This window comes from Diplotaxodon limnothrissa, linkage group LG2 (genome assembly GCF_057381915.1).
Source record: "Diplotaxodon limnothrissa isolate DT_005_m linkage group LG2, D_limnothrissa_male_GT1.1, whole genome shotgun sequence".
NCBI lineage: Eukaryota > Metazoa > Chordata > Actinopteri > Cichliformes > Cichlidae > Diplotaxodon > Diplotaxodon limnothrissa.
Genome location: NC_140597.1, coordinates 10,478,522 through 10,503,939, shown reverse-complemented (window position 1 = coordinate 10,503,939; position 25,418 = coordinate 10,478,522). Strand labels below are relative to the sequence as shown.

General features: G+C 42.2%; 2 protein-coding genes across 2 annotated transcripts; both read left to right on the top strand.

The window, feature by feature from the left end:
* The first annotated feature begins 336 nt into the window (after window positions 1-336).
* LOC146638236 (TBC1 domain family member 2A-like) lies at window positions 337-2,054 on the top strand. Its single transcript, XM_085366957.1, has 4 exons — window positions 337-507; window positions 592-777; window positions 1,402-1,523; window positions 1,853-2,054. The coding sequence occupies exons 1-4, from the start codon at window positions 337-339 to the stop codon at window positions 2,052-2,054; spliced, it is 681 nt and encodes a 226-aa protein (XP_085223083.1).
* Window positions 2,055-21,795: 19,741 nt separating this feature from the next.
* Window positions 21,796-23,513, top strand: LOC146638235 (TBC1 domain family member 2A-like). The gene is made up of 4 exons (XM_085366947.1): window positions 21,796-21,966; window positions 22,051-22,236; window positions 22,861-22,982; window positions 23,312-23,513. The coding sequence occupies exons 1-4, from the start codon at window positions 21,796-21,798 to the stop codon at window positions 23,511-23,513; spliced, it is 681 nt and encodes a 226-aa protein (XP_085223073.1).
* The last annotated feature ends 1,905 nt before the right edge of the window (window positions 23,514-25,418 follow it).

Here is a 25,418-nt window from a genome sequence, read left to right as displayed (position 1 = left end):
AGAGAGAGAGTGCTTTATCCGCACCTGAGCACAGGTGGCTCCTCCTCCTTCCTGTTGGGAATGCTGGCGAGCACTCAGTAATCCTGTTCTGTTTCCAGCTGTGTGAGAAGAGTCGGACAGCTCCTAATCCTGCCTCCAGGCAGGTCCAGCTGGACCTTCACCGAACCCTGACGACCAATCAGCACTTCTCCTCGCCGTCCAGCCCCGCCCTCCAGCCCCGCCCTCCAGCAGCTCCGCCGCATCCTTCTGGCCTTCTCCGGGCATAACCCTGCCATTGGCTACTGCCAGGTACTCAACAGGTCAGAACAAAAGTATAAATATTATATCTGAGTTCTTATGTGGACCCGCCTTCCAGGCAGAACCTCACCTTCCATGAATGTCCACAGGTTAGCGGCCCTCGCTCTGCTGGTCCTCCAAAGTGACGAAGACGCCTTCTGGTGTCTGGTGGCAGTGGTGGAAGCCATCATGCCTCAGGACTACTACACCAAGAATCTGGTGGCCTCTCAGGTCAGCAGACACACTCACCTGCTTGCCTGCTGTGATCTGTTTTAGTGATCAGTGAGGCTGATCTCTGTGAGTCTTTGTGCTCAGGCGGACCAGCGCGTGCTGAAGGACTTCATGGCGGAGAAGCTTCCTCGCCTGGCATCTCACTTTGAGGATCACAACATTGACGTCTCTCTGGTCACCTTCAACTGGTTCCTGGTGGTTTTTGTGGAGAGTCTGCCCAGCGACATCCTGATGCCTCTGTGGGACGCCTTCCTGTATGAGGGTACCAAGGTACCATACACCCGAACACACCATGACAGAAATGCAGACAACACTTGAATGCACCACAGTAGTGTCCATGGAAACAAAAATGATTTTGTTTTCACCTTTAGATGTCTTTATTTACATTTTAGGAGTAATAAGACATTGTTTACTAAGCACGGGGAACTGTCATGTGACATGAAATAGGAGTGGGAAAGCAGATCATTCTAGTAACGACCTCACAGTCTACCACAAGCAGCGTAAATCCAGACGATGAGCGGGACAATGGCTTTGGGCTTGTTTCTGCAATGTGACAAATGCAGCACAGCTTTTACATCGTTTGTCTCAGGAAATAAAATCACAGTTCAGACACAGAAATATATACCACACAGGGATAAATGCTGACAACAGCTTCAGCCACGTAGATCCAACCCAAAAGTTTAATTTAAACTTAAAGCTCAACTACCAAGTAAGTTAATATTATCTGGCAACTGAGGAACCAAGTGGCTTATTGGAAATCGATCAGAGCTGTAATGAGTAAAGGGCCCAACTGCACCACAACTGAAAGAGTAATTTTATGACTCACCTCCTCAAAGTTTCCAATTAATTGTGTGGCGTGAGTGTCCTGTTATGAAATGCGTGTCTGTGCTGCAGGTGATCTTCAGATACACTCTGGCTCTGTTCAAATACAAAGAGGACGACATCCTGAAGATTCACGACAGCGTGGAGATCTACCAGTACCTACGCTTCTTCACAAAGACCGTCTCCAATGCCAGGTACGCACTCGCCTCCACCCGCCTTAATCTACGAGCTGTTACACTCTCAGAAGTGTAGCGGATGTAGCTGTTGAATCTTTGAGCTTCAAACCCTTTTTACTGAAATTTTGTGAGAAGTTTAAATTTCCCTGATCACAGTAACAACAATTTAAAGATTTTTAAGTATCTGCAGCTCTCGGATACATGTGGTCCAGTCAGTCCAGTATTTCCTGCTCAAACTGCAGTACCTGAAGTATCAAGCAGCATAAAACAGAAACACTCAAGCTGATCAGTTTCCAGTTCCTCTGTGTTGGTGATCGAGTCCTTTCCACCTGCGTGTGTCCATGCAGGAAGCTGACCAGCATCGCCTTCAACGACATGAACCCATTCCCCAGCCGGCTGCTGAGGAACCGGCGAGTGCTCCACCTGGAGCGCCTGCAGGCGGAGCTGCGTGAGCTGGAGGAGCAGCACAAGGAGTTCATCACCGAGAGCGTCGTACGGAAAGACAAAGAGCTCGACGTCATGGTGAGCGAGGACGACGAGGACCTCTGATCACACGGGACGCTTCAGCTGCTCACTTCGAGACGACGATGAGTTTTCCATGAGTTCAAGAGAATTTCACTAAACCGGCTGTTAACTGGTTTCCTTCACACCAAACACAGGATTGTGTCAGGTTCACCATCTCTACTAACACTACAAGGAAACAGACGCATACAGATTTAACTGCATCACATCTCTGAAACAAGCTTGCAGTAAACAAATGTGTACTGTGTTCACGTGTGTAATAAGTCAGGCTGCAGAAATGTGCAGATGTATTTCAGTGAATTCATTTGGATTAATATGTGATAGCTTATTTATTTCATTGCATCTTTTGCTTTATACCTAAAAATGCGTGACATTTCTAAATGTAGTCACATCCCTATGAAACATGGTTGATTATCAGCTGTAGTCACAGCTGGTGATAAAGTAATTAAATGTCCAGCTATTCAAAAATAGGGCATTCTGCACAATGAGTACTTTTTGGTACTTGAAGTATATTTTGATGCTGATGCTTCAGGGCATTGTGCTGCATTGTCGAAGCTCTCTGGGCTTCCGGTTAGAACGTCCTCACAGTGTTTTATTTTGATCTGGTGTAAAGTGCATTGTGCGGAAATGACAGCATGATAGTCACATGATAAAACTGACTTTTCTTTTTTTTTTAAATTTTACTGGGTGTGCATCTTGTTCAAATGTCTTTTTCAGCATTTGTACATAAATATTCTGTATATAAATATTTGATTTTCATTTATTTTACAGAGTCCTTTATTTTGTTTCACAAATATGACATTCATGTCAAATGACATCTGCAGACTTTATAATGACCAGCAGGGGGCAGTGTATTGCAGTCTATGAGAACATTTACTGAGACCTGTTTCATGCACTAGTTTCATGTCTCATTGAATCCAACATGATGTTGATTTTGTAAATTAAGGTCACATGTTCATCACATCTAATTTCAAAACACTGATCAATTTAAAAAAAAAATGAATTCCATACCAATTGCAGGAATAAAATAGGAATAAATAACAAACGAGAAATACATACAAAACAAGAGAAAGGCACACATGAGAGAACAGGTCACATGACAGCACAGCATTATCTACCCACAATTTGAACTAAATAACAGATAGCACAGGCAATGAAAACAAACGGAAATCAGAATAAATTTAAAAACTTTTATTGATGTTAACTTGAAGTGCTGAATTAGCCCTGTTGTCAGTTCAAATCACTTCAATCTATAGCGCACTTTAAGGTCTTTAGACCTTAAAAAGTAATACACTGCAAGGTAAGCTTGCAGCATCTTACTTTAAGGTCAACTGTGAAACTTTGTGGAAAGCCTGAGACAAGTTGATGAGTCAGTGAAGCGCACTTCCTTCTGATGACGGCTATACTGAGGTGAGTTTTTAAGCATATCCTGAACTTTATTCATTATTAGACTTCTGACACCTGGCAAATAAACTCTCACGCGATATGAGAACATAACAGCAAAACGCCAGTAGCTGGTACATGAATGGATAAAAATTGGATCCCTCTTAGATTGAATTGGTTGCCCTCTTATATTACGTTGTTTTGAACCTAACCGCATCCACTGAATTAATGCAGTTTTCAGGACAGTAAAAACAGAGAACTCTGATATACACAATTTCTGATTGCTGATAGTGTTTCTTAATGCAAAATGGGCTTCCATTTAAAATGCAATTGCTTTATGTTCGATCTTTAGCGAAGAAGGGTCATTTTTGATTCTGTGGACAAGGGATGCAAATGGAATGTGAAGGCAACAGGTAGTAGGGTGAATTAGGGTTTCGTGTGGTCTTCAGTGCATGAATTTTATTGCCACTTTATTTCAACTTTTTATTAATGTACTCAAAAGAAAAACAAGAACCACAAAGGAGATTCTTGTGATTCTTGTTTGTGCTATCTGTTTGTGAAAGAAAGCACATTTTACCACATCATACTGTGTTTGCTGCCATTTATTTTACTCGTCCTGCCTGAGTGTCTGGGCTGCGTTTGTCTGTGCACCTTTGTTCTGGCCTTCTGCTGATGGGTTTCACATGCTGGGCTTTCCCTCTTGGTCCACACCCAGCAGCCTGCTGCTGACCACACACAGCCTACAAACTGATCCATCCATGCATCCATCCATGCATGCATGGCCTGGTTATTGTTGAGTTATCACCTCCAGCTCCTTGCTCATAACCAGGTAGATACTGGGCTGGGCCTGATCTCTGAGCTCAATAACAATGACAAAAATGCCAAACACTTTACTCTTCATGGTAAAAAATGTTTATAATACAGTAAAAACTGGATGTAGCCAAAATCAGTGTTTTATATACAGTGTAAGTGAACAACATTGCTACACTGCTGGTGTTTGATTGATAGAGGCTTTCTTTATAAGAACTATGATATCATTTCTTTTGCTGATTAACAGTTTTTATATAATTTTTATATCATATATAGCTTTCAAGAAGCCAAAGATCACTGGACGAAAAGACTACAGACCTGTGGCTCTGACATCTGGTCAGGAAGTCTTTTGAGCGCCTGGTTCTCTCCTATCTTAAGACCCTCACGGCCCCCCTCCTGGACCCCCTGCAGTTTGCATACAGAGCCAACAGGTCTGTAGACGATGCCATCAACATGGCCCTACACTTTGTCCTGCAGAATCTATGCTAGGATCCTGTTTGTGGACTTCAGCTCTACCTTCAACACCATCCTTTCAGACCTTCTTCAAGGATTGCTTTCCCAGATGAATGTGCCTGATCCCATCTGCCGGTGGATCACTGACTTCCTGACGGACAGGAAGCAACCAGTGAGGCTGGGGAAGAATGTCTTGGACTCCCGGACCATCAGCACGAGCTCCCCTCAGGGCTGTGTTCTTTCTTCTATGCCCTTCTCCCTGTACACCAACTGCCGCACCTCCAACCACCAGTCTGTCAAATTAATTAAGCTTGCAGATGACACCACCATTATTGGACTCCTCTCAGACGGGGATAAGTCTGCCTACAGGATGGAGGCTGAACATCTGGTGTCCTGATGCAGCCGCAACAACCAGGTGCTGAATAAGTGTTATTTTCATTTACCACTGGCCCAAGTACATTTTTATTGGCTTGTGAACAAAGCTGTAGTTTTTGTATTTTTAAATATTAACGCAATTTAATTGAGACATTATTTATATTATTTCACTTTCAATGTGAAAAATGCTGTAAAAACGTTGAAAATAATGGTCACCCCTGTTCGCTGCAATGTAAAATAGTACAACTGCTGTCAGCCTTCATTAAGTTGCATCATTTAAACATTTGCATATTTTTATTCAACTTCTGCAGGATGCTTTGATGAAAGACTCCCTTTTCCCAAGTAGAGGCTTTACTAGAGGTCACAGGAACAGCGCTGCTGTTTTGGATGCGGAAAAATGTTGTCTTTCACTCTACCTGAGCTCAGTGTCCCAGTAAGGGCTCCGCCTCATTGTAGCTGACGCTGAAATGTTTGTGTGGGTTGCCATGACAACACCAGAAGTGCATCTGAGATCGTGTCCAAATTCATGGGCTGCATCCTCCTGAGGACTCGGTGTTCTGACAAAACGTCTTACTTTGGCAAAACGTCCTACCGTAAGTAGTTCATGCGTTCTCGGCGGCTCTAGTGACCCTCGAACTCTCGGCTAGCTATCGAGGTGGTGGATAACATACGTCTCCCCCACAAGAGCACGAATCTACAACTTTTCTACTACTGGTTTTACAAGGCGTACACGGTAAAAACATTACCGTATTTTCACGACCATAAGGCGCACTTAAAAGGCTTAGATTTTCTTCAAAAAGTACGGCGCGCCCTATAGCGCAGTGCGCCCTATGTGTTGTAAGGAGGACGTAGTAGAGAACACCATGAGAACGTTAAAGGGTGAAGTGTGGGCGTTGATCGTATATACCGGGACAATCGCACATACCTGTATAAAAGAACAGGTATGTGCATTATGCAGGACATCGTTGTTTTAACAACCCTGAAAATGGCAAAGAGACACGCTTACGAAGCACAGTTTAAACTGAAGGCCATCAGCTACGCGGAGGAACATGGAAATCGAGCAGCGGCGAGAGAATTTAAGATAAACGAATCGATGGTTCGCAAATGGAGGAAGCTGGAAAACAAGCTCCGGCAGGTCAAGAAAACGCAGCTGAGTTTCCGCGGACATAAGGCGAGGTGGCCCGAGTTGGAGGAAAGACTCGAGCGGTGGATCATCGAGCAAAGAGCGAGTGGGAGAAGCGTTTCGACGGTCACCATTCGGCTAAAAGCGGTTTCACTTGCTGAAGAGATGAACATTGAACATTTCCAAGGAGGTCCGTCTTGGTGCTTTCGTTTCATGAAACGGTGCCATTTTTCCATCCGGACCAGGACTACGGTAGCGCAGCAACTTCCAGCGGATTATAAGGAAAAGCTGGCCATCTTCCGCTCCTACTGCAGCAAACACATCGGCGACAAACACATCCAGCCCAGCCACATCACAAACATGGACGAGGTCCCGCTCACTTTTGACATCCCGGTGAGTCACACTGTGGAGAAGAAGGGGACCAGCACGGTAGCGATACGCACAACGGGGTATGAAAAGTCTTCTTTTACTGTTGTGCTTGGCTGCCATGCTAATGGACAGAAACTGCCGCCTATGGTGATTTTTAAGCGAAAGACTTTGCCTAAAGAGAAGTTTCCAGCAGAAATCATCATTAAGGCAAATGAAAAGGGCTGGATGGATGAGGAAATGATGAAGGAGTGGCTGAGGGAGGTGTATGTAAGGAGACCAGGTGGTTTTTTCCACGCATCACCATCGCTGTTGATCTGTGACTCTATGCGTGCCCATCTCACAGCCGATGTGAAAAAACTTGTGAAGCAAATGAACTGTGAGCTTGCTGTCATTCCGGGAGGCCTGACAAAGGAGCTCCAACCGCTGGACATCGGTGTGAACCGCCCGTTCAAAGTAAGGCTGCGAGCGGCCTGGGAGCGATGGATGACCGGTGGAGACCACAGTTTCACTAAGAGTGGAAGGCAGCGCCGGGCGAGTTACGCCACAATTTGCCAATGGATTGTAGATGCTTGGGCTAACATGTCTGCTGGCACTGTTGTTCGAGCTTTCGCAAAAGCCGGCATCGTTTCCGAGGAGCCGCACGGCACGGAAAGTGACTCTGACGGTGAAGACAGTGAACCTGGCATGTGTGATGGAGATTTAGCGCAGCTGTTCAATTCAGACACAGAGGATGAGGACTTCGATGGGTTTAATTGATGATAAAAATGTGAGTACTAAACTTTGTTTTGCTCCTGCTTTATTTTTAAATACGCACACTTGTATGCTTGTGTGTTGTTGATGATGACGATTATTGGTAATAAAAATGTGAGTACCAAACTCAGTTTTGCTCCTGCTTTATTTTTAAATATGCACACTTGTATGCTTGTGTGTTGTTGATGATGACGATTACCGGCAATAGAAATGTGAGTAAGGTACCGAATTCACGTTTGCTCCCGCTTTATTTTTAAATACGCATACGGTACTTGTATGCGCCCTATGGTCCAGTGCGCCTTATGTGTGTGTTAAATACAGTAAGGGCACACATAACTGAGACTGCGCCTTTTAGCACAGTGCGCCTTATGGTCGTGAAAATACGGTATGCTGTTATTTGTTAAGCACTTGTGCATCTTGTGAAAAGAAATAAGTGGCTGAGATGGATGTCATATGTGCTATTGATATTATTTTACTCGTTTCTAGTTTTCACGGTGCTCCATGATTGTGAGAGGAATAAAAAAGAATTGTGGACATCAGTACGAAGCATGGATTCTTTTGACCAGAGTAGATACACTGGTCCCTTGAATATACTAATCTTTTTGAGGTGGGTGACTGTTCCTGTGTATTTACAGAAACAATGGTTGTGATAACCTCAGCTGTTTCAGAGGGTGACTGTTCGTTGCTTTGCGCACTTTTAAATCTGTATACAATGGTTTGTTCCCTTTTTGTGTTCTGAGGTTTAAACAAAGATGTACTAGATGTATTATACCGGTCCCTCGAATCTACAAATCTTTTAGATGTGGATGACTGTTCATTTTCATCTGTGTTTACAGAAACACTGGGTGTTGGAACCTCAGTAGTTTCTTTTTGGCTGACAGACTCTGGAGCTGTACAAGAGGAATAAAGAGCTGCAATGCTTTTGTGAACCTGACCTGGGAAGGGAGAGAAATATATTTTTGTTTTGTTTTTGTTTGTCTTCTTGTTTTATTTGATTCCTTGTGGGATTTGGATCCAACAAGTAAAGTATGCATATTATGCACACACACAAACACACATGCAGCTATTACCATTTCTTGTATTCTTGAATAAAGACATTGATCTGACACATTTAAAATGCAGCCAATTGTTTTTATTGTTATATTATTAAGAAAAAAGAAAAGGTGGGGGTGGGGGGATGTAAAGAAGAGCTTAAAGGAAAGGGCTAGAGGAGAGAAAACCCCAACAATTAGCAGGGCATTTTTTTACTTGGACAAATTGTTAATAAAGTTTCCATATCTGTAACAATGATGACAGTATAATTGTTTATAAACAATTATATTGACAATTATATGTGTCCAGTATGTTGGCTCATTTTCTTTTACTTTTTGCATTTGAAAATAAAAGTTGGGCTGACTTTGACACCATTACAAGAAGTGTTGTTAATGATTCTTTTTGAATTAAAATCAGGTTACCACAAATTGTTTTTTAATTTAATTTCAGTTGAAATGTTTGTCAGTGGGTAAACAATTCGTAATGCAAAGTCAGAAACATCGAGTTATTCTTGTACTGCATGCTTGCAATAAATAAGTTGTCCTAACAGTCAGTCAAAGGAGCTTGGAAAGAAAAGCGTCTGGACTTCTTTGAGTTGAAGTGACTGATATATATATTTTTTGTCTGTTTGTTTTGTTGGTTTTTGTTTTTTGCCCTTTATCACCATTCCTCTTCCCTGCTGTTTTTCTTTCCCTCTTTCTTTCTCCCCTTTCTTTCCCCCAGTCATGTCTGTCCTATGTGTAGCAAGTGAAAATAAAATAAACAATAAAAACAAAGGTGAATCAAATAGACCAATACGGCAAGGCCGGGATGGTCCATTTGGTAAAGTAAATCCGTTAGTTATATTTAACATAATGTTAAATGGTAACATTCTGTTTACAATGTTACCATTTTACATTATGTTAAATGGTAACATTCTGTTTACAATGTTACCATTTCACATTGTGTTAAATGGTAACATTCTGTTTACAATGTTACCATTTTACATTATGTTAAATGGTAACATTATGTTTACAATGTTACCATTTACATTATGTTAAATTGTAACATTCTGTTTACAATGTTACCATTTCACATTGTGTTAAATGGTAACATTCTGTTTACAATGTTACCATTTTACATTATGTTAAATGGTAACATTCTGTTTACAATGTTACCATTTCACATTGTGTTAAATTGTAACATTATGTTTACGATGTTACCATTTACATTATGTTAAATTGTAACATTCTGTTTACAATGTTACCATTTCACATTGTGTTAAATGGTAACATTCTGTTTACAATGTTACCATTTTACATTATGTTAAATGGTAACATTCTGTTTACAATGTTACCATTTCACATTGTGTTAAATTGTAACATTATGTTTACAATGTTACCATTTACATTATGTTAAATTGTAACATTCTGTTTACAATGTTACCATTTCACATTGTGTTAAATGATAACATTCTGTTTACAATGTTACCATTTCACATTATGTTAAATGGTAACATTCTGTTTACAATGTTACCATTTCACATTGTGTTAAATTGTAACATTATGTTTACGATGTTACCATTTTACATTATGTTAAATTGTCAGTAGGCCTGGTACCGGAACCGGTACTGGACCCCCTTTTACTTTCAGCCATCAGAAGAGGGTACACTGTGGTCATAACAATACTCAGACTGTAGCATTTAAAGGTCCCAAAGTGTACCAGGAAAATATCCCCCGCACGATTACACCAGCAGCCTGAATTGTGAATGTGAGGGAGGATGGATCCATGCTTTCATGTTGTTCACTCCAGGCTGATATAAAAATGATATAACTAATACTACTTCTACTAATAATGACAATAACAACAAAATAATAATAATAATGTCAAAAATACCAGTAATAATAATAACAATAACAACATAAACAACAACATTACTACTAATAATAATAAAGATAAACAAATGTATTAAAAAATTAATAATGATAATAATAATAAAACTGATCATAACAGTAACAATATCAATCATAACAACAAGAGTACTAACAACAATAATAACAATAACAATGAAGGTGTTGCTGCAGATCTGAGTCCCGACTCTGCTGCCTTTCTAGTGCGGCAAAGAAAGTAAGAAATAGAAAAAGAAAAACACAAATAAACTGAGTGTGAGGGTTTTTCTACAAGTTACACTGAATATTTGCACAGACATGCTGACTGTTTGCTGGGAGACGTCACCTGTCTTTTATAGAATAGCAGGTAAGCTGTTCTCTGCCGCTGCTCACACACAGACTCACGTGGTCTGGCAGACCAACTCGTCATCGTACGTGAGCCGGCTGTCTGTGACGTCGTCTCTTCCGCTCATCTGGTGAACGCCGTCACAGACGTAATGTCCTGAGAGGAGAAGGCGCACTTATTAACGTCTCATAAACTTTCAAAGCTGACCTGCATTCAGCACATGTGTCTGAAAGCACCCACTCACCGCTGTAAGCTGAGGAGCCCAAACGACTGATCACGCTGACCAACAAATAGCGAGCAGTTTACTGGGAGAGGGCAGCGGCACCACCCGTTAGCTTAGAAATGGGCTCCATCCATACTTGAAATGAATGGTGTGCCTTTTCCCTTACCTCTTCAGTAAAGGCTGTGTCCTGGCTGATCACCAGCTGCTGTGTCAGAACAATGGGGCTGTTCTTCTTCTCCACGGTGAACGATGGAGTGAACGTAAACCACTTCAGATGGAGGATCAGCACACTGAAAGAGATGAGACAAAGAGGAGAGGCTCAAAGGAAGACGCAAGGAGGACATGACATGAACAAAACTGACACCGACTGAACTGTGGTGGTTTGAGGCCTTTGGGGACCGATTTGAGGTTACTCACTTTGGCAGGTTCAAGAACAACAGCTCCTCTTTGATCTTCTTAGCTCCGCACTGGCATTCGTAGTCCAACAGGCCGCCCTGCAGCAGGGAGCAGGAGGAACAGGTGCATTAGAGTTAAACTCTTTTACAGATGAATTCACATATTCGTGGGAGCAAGCCTGTTCACAGAATAGAGTCTAAACGAGCTCTTACTTTCAGACTCCAGCCCCGCCCTTCAGCAGCATCCTGCTGGCTGGCACAACCTTGCCATTGGCTGCTGCCAGGGACTCAACAGGTTAGAACAAAAATATAAATATTATATCTGAGTTCTTATGTGGACCCGCCTTCCAGACACAACGTCACCTTCCATCAATGTCCACAGGTTAGCGGCCCTCGCTCTGCTGGTCCTCCAAAGTAAGAAAAAATGAGAAAAAATAAGGAGCAGACCAAGCAAAAGAGGGTATTTAAAGAGACAGTGTTCTTAAGGTGCATTTTTGGCGAGTTTTATTATCTAAATGTCATTGTGTCACTTTCTTATGAGGCTTCAGTGAACTGAAAAAGCTTCTGGGATGAGAAGCGAAACGTCTTCAAAAAAGTTAAAGAAGTCCGGTTGCTTTTTTCCCCCAAGCTCCTTAGAGTTCTCTGAAAATGGTCAGGTAGAAGGACTGGACTGAAAATGAGTAAAAAAGCAGCCAAAGCCCAAGGAAGTTGAAAGACTGGAAACTATTGCTGAGGTCATGTCAGTGTAAAAAGTTACCTACAAGTCTGGCACCTTGGAAGCAAAACATAAAGAAATAAGGTGTAAGGCCAAATGTTTGGTCCTGCAGCCAACCGGACCATGAAATATAGAGCACAGGTGAACAAAGTGAGGCAGCAGTTTGCTGATTTCCACCTTGTGCCTTTCATGTTGATCAGCTTAGTAGTTTGCCAGCTTTCTAGCTGTTAAAGACTTTTGGCGAGAGGTTATTCATATTTGAACTCTAATTGAACCCCTCTTTTTTACTGTTTTTTTGTTTGTTTGTTTTTGGGGTTTTTTGTTGTCTTAGATGGCCTGACTCAGCAGGTGGGGGCAGTTTCTGAGTTCACCTTCGTTCAAACAGTGCAGAAATGGTTTCGCTATGCTCCAGACCGGATGGGTGGTGCAGGACGCCCGATATCCAGCCCCGTCATGGAGTAAACTAAAAACAGTAAATAATACATTTAACAAACAAGCAAGCTCTAAATTCAAGCGGAGAGACTGCAGACGTAGCCGCACCATTCCAGGGATTTTTGGTTAGCATGAGGGGTCTAGCCAGGACCCTTACTGGATACTTGGTGGGAATCGAACGTGCGACTCCAAAGATGTGTAGTATTACCACTACACTATCCAGCTGCGCTACACTATCCAACAAAAAAAGTTTTTAGAAAATTTGATAAAGTCTGATGCTTAATATTGTAGGGATATTAATATCCCTACAATATTAATACGGATTAATAACACAGAGAAGTCATACTTCTGTTATGACAGAATTAATTGGGTAAATTATATTTACAATTGTAACATTGTAAACTTAATGTTATGATTTTACATTATATTAAATTGTAACATGATGTAAAATCGTAACATTGTAAACTTAACGTTACAATTTTACATTATGTTGCAATTTAACATAATGTGAAATTGTAACATTGTAAACATAATGTTACAATTGGAACATCAGTCCATCTATCCATGCATCTTCATCCGCTTTATCCGAGGCCGGGTCGCGGGGGCAGCAGCCTAAGCAAAGAGGCCCAGACCCAACACGCTGTGTACTCACCTTTGCTAAGTACATGTGAGATCTTGAATAAAAAAAACAAAACAAAAGACACTTTTCTTTTCTGTTTTATTGAAAGCACTTTACAGAAAGTGTAATTGTTTGTAATGAAGAAAGAAGTAGGTAGGTTTGCATGTGTAATTAGTGTGTTATTGCAGAAGAAGCTTAATGTGTAGTTTGCAAAAACAATGGGAAAAAAAGGTGGCCGAAGAAGAAAAGATAAATGTTCTTTTTTTTTAAGTATTCCCTTGGCCGGTCATTTGGCTTATGACATGTGGCGGGGACTCTGCTACAGAACTCCGCCAGTTCGAACCCCCCACGAACTCACTGCCACGGCCCTGCGCGGGGGGCGGGGAAACGCGCTCGCATTTCCTTTTTGCTTTTTCCTGCTTGAGCCAAGTCCTCCGCCCGCTCTTCATCTCTCTCATTACCCCTTATTACCTTACACTCATGCCTTTGCCTTTCACCACTTCAAAACGAAGCCTACTTCAATATTACCTTCATACGCTCTCTTTGCTTTTGGCTTTCCTCATGCTGTGTACTCACCTTTGCTAAGTACATGTGAACAGATCTTGAATAAAAAAAACAAAACAAAACACACTTTTCTTTTCTGTTTTATTGAAAGCACTTTACAGAAAGTGTAATTGTTTGTAATGAAGAAAGAAGTAGGTAGGTTTCCATGTGTAATTAGTGTGTGATAATGCTGCAGAAGAAGCTTAATGTGTACTTTGGAAAACCGATGGGGGAAAAAGCTGGCTGAAGAAGAAATGATAAATGTCCTTTTTTTTCAAGCCTTCTCTCAGCCGGCAGTTTCAGTGCCACGGCCCTCGCTTGGGGGGCGGGAAGACGTGCACTGGCGTTTCCTTTTTGCTTTTTCCTGCTCTCGCCAAGTCCTCCGCCCGCTCTACATCTCTCTTATTAGCTTTTATTACCCGAAAATCACAATCAAGAGATGTTGAATAAAAAAAAGAAAAGAAAAGAAAAGCTACTTTTGTTTTGTGTTTTATTGAAAGCACTTTACAGAAAGTGTAATTGTTTGTAATGAAGAAAGAAGTAGGTAGGTTTGCATGTGTAATTAGTGTGTTATTGCAGAAGAAGCTTAATGTGTAGTTTGCAAAAACAATGGGAAAAAAAGGTGGCCGAAGAAGAAAAGATAAATGTCCTTTTTTTTAAGTATTCCCTCGGCCGGTCGTTTGGCTTATGACATGTGGCGAGGACTCTGCTACAGAACTCTGCCAGTTCGAACCCCCCACGAACTCACTGCCACGGCCCTGCGCGGGGGGCGGGGAAACGCACTCGCATTTCCTTTTTGCTTTTTCCTGCTCGAGCCAAGTCCTCCGCCCGCTCTTCATCTCTCTCATTACCCCTTATTACCTTACACTCATGCCTTTGCCTTTCACCACTTCAAAACGAAGCCTACTTCAATATTACCTTCATACGCTCTCTTTGCTTTTGGCTTTCCTCATGCTGTGTACTCACCTTTGCTAAGTACATGTGAACAGATCTTGAATAAAAAAACAAAACAAAACACACTTTTCTTTTCTGTTTTATTGAAAGCACTTTACAGAAAGTGTAATTGTTTATGATGAAGAAAGAAGTAGGTAGGTTTCCATGTGTAATTAGTGTGTTATTGCAGAAGAAGCTTAATGTGTACTTTGGAAAAACGATGAGAAAAAAAGGTGGCCGAAGAAGAAATGATAAATGTCCTTTTTTTTCAAGCCTTCTCTCAGCCGGCAGTTTCAGTGCCACGGCCCTCGCTTGGGGGGTGGGGAGACGTGCCCCCCAAGGAGACCTGCTAGATTGTTCAGAAGGTTGTTCTCATCCATCCAGATGGAGGATCACTAACAGGAGCGTGGAAGACTCCAGAATCCACTCTGGCTGGAATCCGGTGGATATGCAGTGTGTACAGGTACAGGACCATTTAAACGGACAGCATTTATAGAATGACTATTAAAAGTCAGCGAGTGTCAGTAATGTTAATGTGGTTATGTTAGTAATACACCGAGTGCTAATATAAGAGCTTTAAGATGCATTTGTAGATATTATTACGTGTTTTACCGTCTTTATGGTGCTAGCTTAAAGTTACGGTGTAAACGTTAGCTTATATTGGAGGAAAGCTGTTACTGGTTAAACGATGTTAGCACAGAAATATTAGCTTCTGTCATGACTGATGAAGTTACTAGTTAATAAAGTTTTCAGTAAAGTGATTAATCGCAGCCACAGGTTGACAGCAAATATCTCGATTAGCTTCAGTGCATCTGTAATAAATATGTGCAAGTTTCAGTGCTTCGTTTAAACTGTATGATACTTATACTGACCCAGGGTCAGTGTAAAATACAATCCTAGCTGTGTGAACAAAGCCACTGTAAATTTAATCCTGCATGACAAACCTCAGGATGCAGGTTATTATTACTCTTTCCTGCTGGCACACCTGAGAGTCAGCTAGAAACTTATAGTGACGTGGACATCATGCAAAGACTGCCAGACTCTGTAATACTGCAAATGATCAGTGACTCAGGTTAACACTAAACTTCAAACGGTACCTCTGTGTGCTGAACATCTAGGATTGAGTCAGGCTGCATTGACTGTGGGACTTTAATGTGTTAAAAGCAGGTTGAAGACGGCTCAGAAACATTTGAAGATTAAAATTTAGCATTATGGCTGCTGGTGGTTTGTAATATCTACTCAGCTGTATTTTTGTTACTAATTTATGTTTGTTGTTGTTTAACACAGATTTCAGAAGAGCAAATATGCTTAATAGTTTAACTAGATTTCATTTGTCAGTGTTTGACTGCTGAGTCACCGGAAGAACTCATTTCATTCATTCTCCATATGATGTTAATTTACAGAAATGTTTCACAGGAACTGATTTCTCCCAAAGGTTGAACTAGTGTGTTTCCATAGATTACCTCTGTATGAATGTACTTCTTAAATGAAGGCAAGTGTTTGTCCTTTTTTGTTCCTCAGGTACAGTACGTGATATCAAGGGCAGGTGGTCAACACTGGGGACAAGAAGCAGACATACTTCCAAGAGGGAGCTGCAGTGAGGTCAGAGGTCAGAATCTGAAACAGCTCAGGTTTATATTTTAGAGGTTATAAAAAATCAAAATGTATTTATAAAGAAACCTTTAAATAATAGTCATAATTATGATTATTATAAGAAATATCAAACATTTAAGTGGATTTTCTGTTACACATATTGTGTTAGCCCTGCGATAAACTGGCAGCCTGTCTTTGTCCTGTATCAGCTGGGATAGGCTTCATCCTCCCGCAACCTTGAATTGGATACATTTTATTCCAATTATGTAATCTGATCATTTACAAACTCAAGGTATCTAATCAAAATGTAAGTAATAATTATAAAATGGGAAAGCAGAAATAAGTGTGACATAAATGTAAATGTGTGAGCTGACATAGAGCTACATGCAGTCTGAAAAACCTTTGTTGTCAAGTTTGCAGGTATATCAGCACGAGACATTCTTACATAGAAGAGACATTAAAGTCTCTAACTCAGTGAAGCATTATTGGTCCCGTCTGTTTGGATAAATATAGTAAGTTGATGTATGTCCATTTATTGACACATTTTCTTAAGTGCTTATCCAGTTCAGGATCACAGTGGAGCTGCAGCTGGATATGTTCACTAAATAAACCTTACAAAAGTTAACAATAAACCTGCATCCATGTACGTTGTTGTCCACAGGATGAGAAAATCAAACTGGAACACTGTGGAACATGTTAATAAATGTTTGTGTGTTTATGCCTGTGTCTTTCACAGGAGGCGCTGGAAGGTTTCCCTAATAGTTCCTGGTGAATCAAAGCAGAACCATAAAGGTTGCTGGACTGCATGATGGCCTTACCCCTGAGCAGTCATCCTGTTAAAGGATGAACCAGTTAGAAGCTGTTTTCAAAGTAGCTGAGCAGATTTCATCTCAAGTAAGCGATTAACTGTTTGTTCATCTGTTCCGCCACTTAAAGAGCATTTAAGGACGTCTTTTGAGTGTCCAGTTGAATTAATTCTACTGGCTCTCATGGTCATTTGTTATTATAGTCATATTTTTCATGTTCATCCAGCTATTTAGTAAATTCTATCTATTTAGTAATATCCGTCAGCTATAAAATGTAATATAAATATAAAAATATCTAAATATCTCCTGCCCTTTATGTTTTAATGATGTAAGTCTGTTATCGTGTTACATTAGCATTCCTCACATATCAATGAGATGCTGTACAGTACAATCCTACTGACACAGCAGAGGGATAACGACAGCTATTCAACATCGTTACACGACACATTCGAGCTGCATGACGCAGACAAAGTGACTAAATCATCTTTTTGTGGTTTATTGTCTTCAAACCAGCAGACAAAGCCGATGGCAGAAGATGTCGGAGAAGAACTTCAGGCCGTGGACTGAAAAGGTATTTTTTTCTTGTTATCAAAAGACATTTGGAGTGGCAGCTTCTACAACTGGTTGTGCTAAAGTAAAGCTTACAGTCTAAGAAATCACAGTGTTGATATTCAGCACAAAGAGAAAAGCTCACTTGTTTGAATTTATTTACAATCATAGTTTTATAAATTCTGACTGTAAACAGCTTTTACAGCTTTGATATTGTTTGACACTCGATATCAGGTGATAGGGTTTAATTTAAAGGTTTCTGTGTCCCAATGAGCCATTTACACTGATCAGTGTCAGTTTAACTGTAACACATTCATTATTTAGATTCAACAAAGAAATAACTGAATGTAAAAAATGGCAGCCCTCAGGCAGGTTTATAGAGATACATGCATGCATTATGAAATTTATGTATCCCAGATAATTGTTATTCATCTAGTCATGGCAGACCTACCTCTTCCTCCCAAGTTAACTGCAACCCAAAATAACTAGTGGGGCTATTTACACACTCACAACCAGTGTGGGGTAAAAAGAGCCACCAAAAAACTGTCAGCCACAGATGTGCTAGAAGAGTTAGAAGCTCTACTTATGGAGAAACTTTCTAAGTCTAACAGGGGACAGGAACTCCTGCCCAAGTAACATGATATAAGCCCACATACAGCCCAGCCATAAAGTGAACCAAGTTAAAGACAGCATGGGACCAAATGCATGTAACCAGCCTGCACCCACCTGACATTTCTTCCTCCTGAATTAAATGAATGAAGGGATGAAAGTTAAATGACTACAAACCTAAAGCCACTAGTTCCCACACTGGAGCTCCCTGACACTGTGTGTTAACTGTATTTAGCTTGTATCAACAGTTGTAACAGGCTAAGCCACCTGAGACACTGCATTGAATTTGTTCCTGTCTTACTGGTTTCAGCTGACTGGTTTCAACTCAGATATTCTGCTTTTTCCTTTCAGTAGATCAAAGCAGCTCGTGCTCCTTCTGCTTCCAATTTAGAAGAAGAAGAAGAAGGCGAAGGCTTCAGCGAAGTGGCGTTCATGGTCTCAGTGAACAGTCACGGTCACACACTGCATGTGGTTTTAAAAGCAACATGTCTGTTCACCACAACAATGGAGATGTGTAATATTAGTGCAGCTATGGTTTGTTCTTGAACATCAGTTCTGTTTTCCACTTTGATCACTCAGACCAAAAAAGTGTTGTTTTCAGATTCTTTCTTTTAAATCTATAAAGCACCTGTTCATTTTTTTTATTACAATTAGTTTCACATAAATGTTAGTGTTTCCTTTTATGATCTTTTAATGCTTACACTACACTGTACATGAAATCAAACCTAATAATGAGGCAGATAACATTCCTGTTACGATCCAGACTAGTGGTCTTACTGGGGCCGGTGAACAGGACTGTAAGCTTGCCATTGTGCCAGTTAAAGTAAAATCAAAGAGAGGTCAAAGAATAGTGGAAACGTATGCCTTTCTGGACCAAGGGAGTTCAGCATCCTTTTGTACAGCGGGTCTTATGGACAAGCTGAATATTGCTGGGAGGAGGACAAAGATTCTCCTGCGCACCATGGGACAGGAGAAAGTGGTGGACAGTTTCATTGTACCTGAACTTGAAGTTGCTGGATTGGACAGTGACATGTACTGTGATATGCCTAACCTCTTCACTCAGCATAAAATGCCTGTAGATATTGGTAACATCCCAAATCAACAGGACCTGGTTGACTGGCCACATTTGAAGCATGTTCATTTGCCAGAAATTAAGGCCAATGTTGAGCTTTTGATTGGCATGAATATGCCCAGAGCTCTAGAACCTTTGGAGGTCATCCGGAGTGTAGGTGATGGACCCTTTGCCATTAGGACTGTGCTCGGCTGGACTGTGAATGGGCCACTTAATCGAGAATGCTGTGGAAGGCCAGGATGTTTGGCAACAGTTACCGCCAACAGAGTTTCTGCTGTCACACTGGACAAGCTATGGAAACAGCAGTTCAAGATGGATTTTCCTGAGAGCAGCAATGATGAACAGATGGGGCTGTCAAAGGAAGACTTGAAGTTCCTGGAATTGGCCAGCAAGATGGTGACTTTGGGGGATTGGCACTACAGCATTGCCCTGCCACTAAAAGACCGAGACATAAGAATGCCTGACAACTGTGCAATTGAGCAACGAGCCTTAGGTTTGAAGAAAAGGTTCATCAGAGATAAAGACTTTCATAAAGACTACACTGCCTTCATGACAGATCTTATATCTAGAGGATATGCAAAGAGAGTCCCAGTCACAGAATTAGAGCGCCAGAAATGGGGAAGGATTAAACGTAACTTTGTTCCTGGAGATGTGGTCCTTATAGTGGATGATTCTGCACCTCGTGGTTCTTGGCTCATTGGGAGAGTCACCGGAGCTGCACCAGATGAAAGGGGGCTTGTGCGTCAGGTCTGGATTAAGACCCCAACCAGCCATGTGTGCAGACCCATCACAAAGATATGCCTTCTTCAGGAGGCCTCTGACCCATGACTATGACATTTTTGACACAGTGTGACATAACTAACTTTGAATTGACTTTAATGTTATGAGATGTACATCAGACTGACTATATTTAGGCTAAGTGCTGGTAACCTCTGGCCTATGACTGACTGACCATGTGCAGACAGAAGAAAAGAAGAGAAGACATGAGAAAATAACTTTGGTGGACTTTTGAGTATGTTATGTTGTCTCACTGGGTGTCTGTGATATGATGAAGTGTGTGTTGTGAGTTATGGTGTTGGATGTGTAATTATTACTGTAAAAATGTAATAATTAGGGGCCGGAATGTTGTGGATAGGCGTAGCTTTGGGTCACGTGGTGTCAGTAATAGTGATTGCTATATCACCTGTTCACGGCCCGAGGGAAATTTTGTGAATGAGTGGGTGATGGGGGAAGTCGACTTTTGCTGACCGCTCAAGCGTCCCAAGGCGTTCCCAGGCCAGCCGAGAGATATAATCTCTCCAGCGTGTCCTGGGTCTGCCCCGGGGCCTGCTCCCGGTGGGACATGCCTGGAACACCTCACCCAGGAGGCGCCCAGGGGGCATCCTTGTCAGATGCCCGAACCACCTCAGCTGGCTCCTTTCGATGTGGAGCAGCAGCTGCTCTACTCTGAGCCCCTCCCGGACGGCCGAACTTCTCACCCTATCTCTAAGGGAGAGGCCAGCCACCCTTCGGAGGAAGCTCATTTCTGCCGCTTGTATACGCGATCTCGTTCTTTCGGTCACTACCCACAGCTCGTGGCCATAGGTGAGGGTAGGGATTGTAACATTGTAAACATAATACAATTTTACATTATGTTACTGTCAGAGTCGGACGGTGCCCCGACCGGTCGACCTGTGTGTGTGTGTTTTTTTGTTCTCCTCTCTCGCTCCGCTTTTTCTCCGCTGCGATTGTTACCTCCGACCCGTAAGTGCTGCCACTCTGAGCTGCCTAATAAGCCTGGACGCGATCGAGACGGAGAGACGGAAGGGGACACTTCACTGATTCTAGGGAGTTTTGTGGACACACGAGGGGAGACGGGGAGAGGAGCACTGAAGGGACTTGCACTGTGGATAACTGTGGATTGATTTTGGCTTCACTGTAAATAAAGACACTGTTCAACTTAAACGAGAAGTCCGCGTCTAGGTTCGCTAACTCACCACCCTTAACAGCTACAATTTAACATCATGTAAAATTGTAACATCATGTTTACAATGTTACAATTTGTAAATTGTAACATTGTAAACATAATGTTACAATTTTATATGATGTTAAACTGTAACATAATGTAAAATTGTAACATTATGTTTACAATGTTACAATTTTACATTATGTTAAATTGTAACATAATGCTTAACAGATAATGGTTATCCTCTTTTTATATCATACATCATTGTCTCTGTAGGAGGGTCTGGAGCACTCCCTGCTGAGCCGCTGGGCTCAGTACCTTGCAGGCAGGTCCGACGATGACTTCATCATCTCACCTGAGCTCAAAATTCTGGTGCGTGAAGGCGTCCCTCGGGAGTATCGGCAGAGAGTGTGGCGCTGTTTGGTCCGAGCCAGAACTTTGACAAGCCAAGAGTGCCACATGCAACGCTATCAGCAGGTACAGCTGTAGAGAGAGAGAGTGCTTTATCCGCACCTGAGCACAGGTGGCTCCTCCTCCTTCCTGTTGGGAATGCTGGCGAGCACTCAGTAATCCTGTTCTGTTTCCAGCTGTGTGAGAAGAGTCGGACAGCTCCTAATCCTGCCTCCAGGCAGGTCCAGCTGGACCTTCACCGAACCCTGACGACCAATCAGCACTTCTCCTCGCCGTCCAGCCCCGCCCTCCAGCCCCGCCCTCCAGCAGCTCCGCCGCATCCTTCTGGCCTTCTCCGGGCATAACCCTGCCATTGGCTACTGCCAGGTACTCAACAGGTCAGAACAAAAGTATAAATTTTATATCTGAGTTCTTATGTGGACCCGCCTTCCAGGCAGAACCTCACCTTCCATGAATGTCCACAGGTTAGCGGCCCTCGCTCTGCTGGTCCTCCAAAGTGACGAAGACGCCTTCTGGTGTCTGGTGGCAGTGGTGGAAGCCATCATGCCTCAGGACTACTACACCAAGAATCTGGTGGCCTCTCAGGTCAGCAGACACACTCACCTGCTTGCCTGCTGTGATCTGTTTTAGTGATCAGTGAGGCTGATCTCTGTGAGTCTTTGTGCTCAGGCGGACCAGCGCGTGCTGAAGGACTTCATGGCGGAGAAGCTTCCTCGCCTGGCATCTCACTTTGAGGATCACAACATTGACGTCTCTCTGGTCACCTTCAACTGGTTCCTGGTGGTTTTTGTGGAGAGTCTGCCCAGCGACATCCTGATGCCTCTGTGGGACGCCTTCCTGTATGAGGGTACCAAGGTACCATACACCCGAACACACCATGACAGAAATGCAGACAACACTTGAATGCACCACAGTAGTGTCCATGGAAACAAAAATGATTTTGTTTTGACCTTTAGATGTCTTTATTTACATTTTAGGAGTAATAAGACATTGTTTACTAAGCATGGGGAACTGTCATGTGACATGAAATAGGAGTGGGAAAGCAGATCATTCTAGTAACGACCTCACAGTCTACCACAAGCAGCGTAAATCCAGACGATGAGCGGGACAATGGCTTTGGGCTTGTTTCTGCAATGTGACAAATGCAGCACAGCTTTTACATCGTTTGTCTCAGGAAATAAAATCACAGTTCAGACACAGAAATATATACCACACAGGGATAAATGCTGACAACAGCTTCAGCCACGTAGATCCAACCCAAAAGTTTAATTTAAACTTAAAGCTCAACTACCAAGTAAGTTAATATTATCTGGCAACTGAGGAACCAAGTGGCTTATTGGAAATCGATCAGAGCTGTAATGAGTAAAGGGCCCAACTGCACCACAACTGAAAGAGTAATTTTATGACTCACCTCCTCAAAGTTTCCAATTAATTGTGTGGCGTGAGTGTCCTGTTATGAAATGCGTGTCTGTGCTGCAGGTGATCTTCAGATACACTCTGGCTCTGTTCAAATACAAAGAGGACGACATCCTGAAGATTCACGACAGCGTGGAGATCTACCAGTACCTACGCTTCTTCACAAAGACCGTCTCCAATGCCAGGTACGCACTCGCCTCCACCCGCCTTAATCTACGAGCTGTTACACTCTCAGAAGTGTAGCGGATGTAGCTGTTGAATCTTTGAGCTTCAAACCCTTTTTACTGAAATTTTGTGAGAAGTTTAAATTTCCCTGATCACAGTAACAACGATTTAAAGATTTTTAAGTATCTGCAGCTCTCGGATACATGTGGTCCAGTCAGTCCAGTATTTCCTGCTCAAACTGCAGTACCTGAAGTATCAAGCAGCATAAAACAGAAACACTCAAGCTGATCAGTTTCCAGTTCCTCTGTGTTGGTGATCGAGTCCTTTCCACCTGCGTGTGTCCATGCAGGAAGCTGACCAGCATCGCCTTCAACGACACGAACCCATTCCCCAGCCGGCTGCTGAGGAACCGGCGAGTGCTCCACCTGGAGCGCCTGCAGGCGGAGCTGCGTGAGCTGGAGGAGCAGCACAAGGAGTTCATCACCGAGAGCGTCGTACGGAAAGACAAAGAGCTCGACGTCATGGTGAGCGAGGACGACGAGGACCTCTGATCACACGGGACGCTTCAGCTGCTCACTTCGAGACGACGATGAGTTTTCCATGAGTTCAAGAGAATTTTACTAAACCGGCTGTTAACTGGTTTCCTTCACACCAAACACAGGATTGTGTCAGGTTCACCATCTCTACTAACACTACAAGGAAACAGACGCATACAGATTTAACTGCATCACATCTCTGAAACAAGCTTGCAGTAAACAAATGTGTACTGTGTTCACGTGTGTAATAAGTCAGGCTGCAGAAATGTGCAGATGTATTTCAGTGAATTCATTTGGATTAATATGTGATAGCTTATTTATTTCATTGCATCTTTTGCTTTATACCTAAAAATGCGTGACATTTCTAAATGTAGTCACATCCCTATGAAACATGGTTGATTATCAGCTGTAGTCACAGCTGGTGATAAAGTAATTAAAATGTCCAGCTATTCAAAAATAGGGCATTCTGCACAATGAGTACTTTTTGGTACTTGAAGTATATTTTGATGCTGATGCTTCAGGGCATTGTGCTGCATTGTCGAAGCTCTCTGGGCTTCCGGTTAGAACGACCTCACAGTGTTTTATTTTGATCTGGTGTAAAGTGCATTGTGCAGAAATGACAGCATGATAGTCACATGATAAAACTGACTTTTCTTTTTTTTTTTAATTTTACTGGGTGTGCATCTTGTTCAAATGTCTTTTTCAGCATTTGTACATAAATATTCTGTATATAAATATTTGATTTTCATTTATTTTACAGAGTCCTTTATTTTGTTTCACAAATATGACATTCATGTCAAATGACATCTGCAGACTTTATAATGACCAGCAGGGGGCAGTGTATTGCAGTCTATGAGAACATTTACTGAGACCTGTTTCATGCACTAGTTTCATGTCTCATTGAATCCAACATGATGTTGATTTTGTAAATTAAGGTCACATCTTCATCACATCTAATTTCAAAACACTGATCATTTTTAAAAAAAAATGAATTCCATACCAATTGCAGGAATAAAATAGGAATAAATAACAAACGAGAAATACATACAAAACAAGAGAAAGGCACACATGAGAGAACAGGTCACATGACAGCACAGCATTATCTACCCACAATTTGAACTAAATAACAGATAGCACAGGCAATGAAAACAAACGGAAATCAGAATAAATTTAAAAACTTTTATTGATGTTAACTTGAAGTGCTGAATTAGCCCTGTTGTCAGTTCAAATCACTTCAATCTATAGCGCACTTTAAGGTCTTTAGACCTTAAAAAGTAATACACTGCAAGGTAAGCTTGCAGCATCTTACTTTAAGGTCAACTGTGAAACTTTGTGGAAAGCCTGAGACAAGTTGATGAGTCAGTGAAGCGCACTTCCTTCTGATGACGGCTATACTGAGGTGAGTTTTTAAGCATATCCTGAACTTTATTCATTATTAGACTTCTGACACCTGGCAAATAAACTCTCACGCGATATGAGAACATAACAGCAAAAAGCCAGTAGCTGGTACATGAATGGATAAAAATTGGATCCCTCAGGGAGGCGCCACCACTTGATCTTCTCCACCGTCGTGGTTGGTGTTCTTCGTCGTCGTTGGCCAAGGTTGAGTCGGAGATCCATCACAAGTAGCCGATGTTGAGGGCCAATATTGGTTGATGGTATGACTTTTACGTTCGTGACTAGGCTGAGATGGGGTCTTCGGACTAGCCAGTAGTCGATTTGGGTGTCTCTGCCGCCGCTGGAGTACGTGATGAGGTGTGCCGGCTTCTTTTTGAAGAAGGTGTTGGTCACGGCAAGATCGTGGGCCTCTGCGTAGTCCAGTACCCGGCAACCCTCGTCGTTTCTGGTCCCAAATCCTTGGCCGCCATGGAATCGGTGATATCCGTCTCTCCCCTTGCCTACATGTCCATTTAGGTCGCC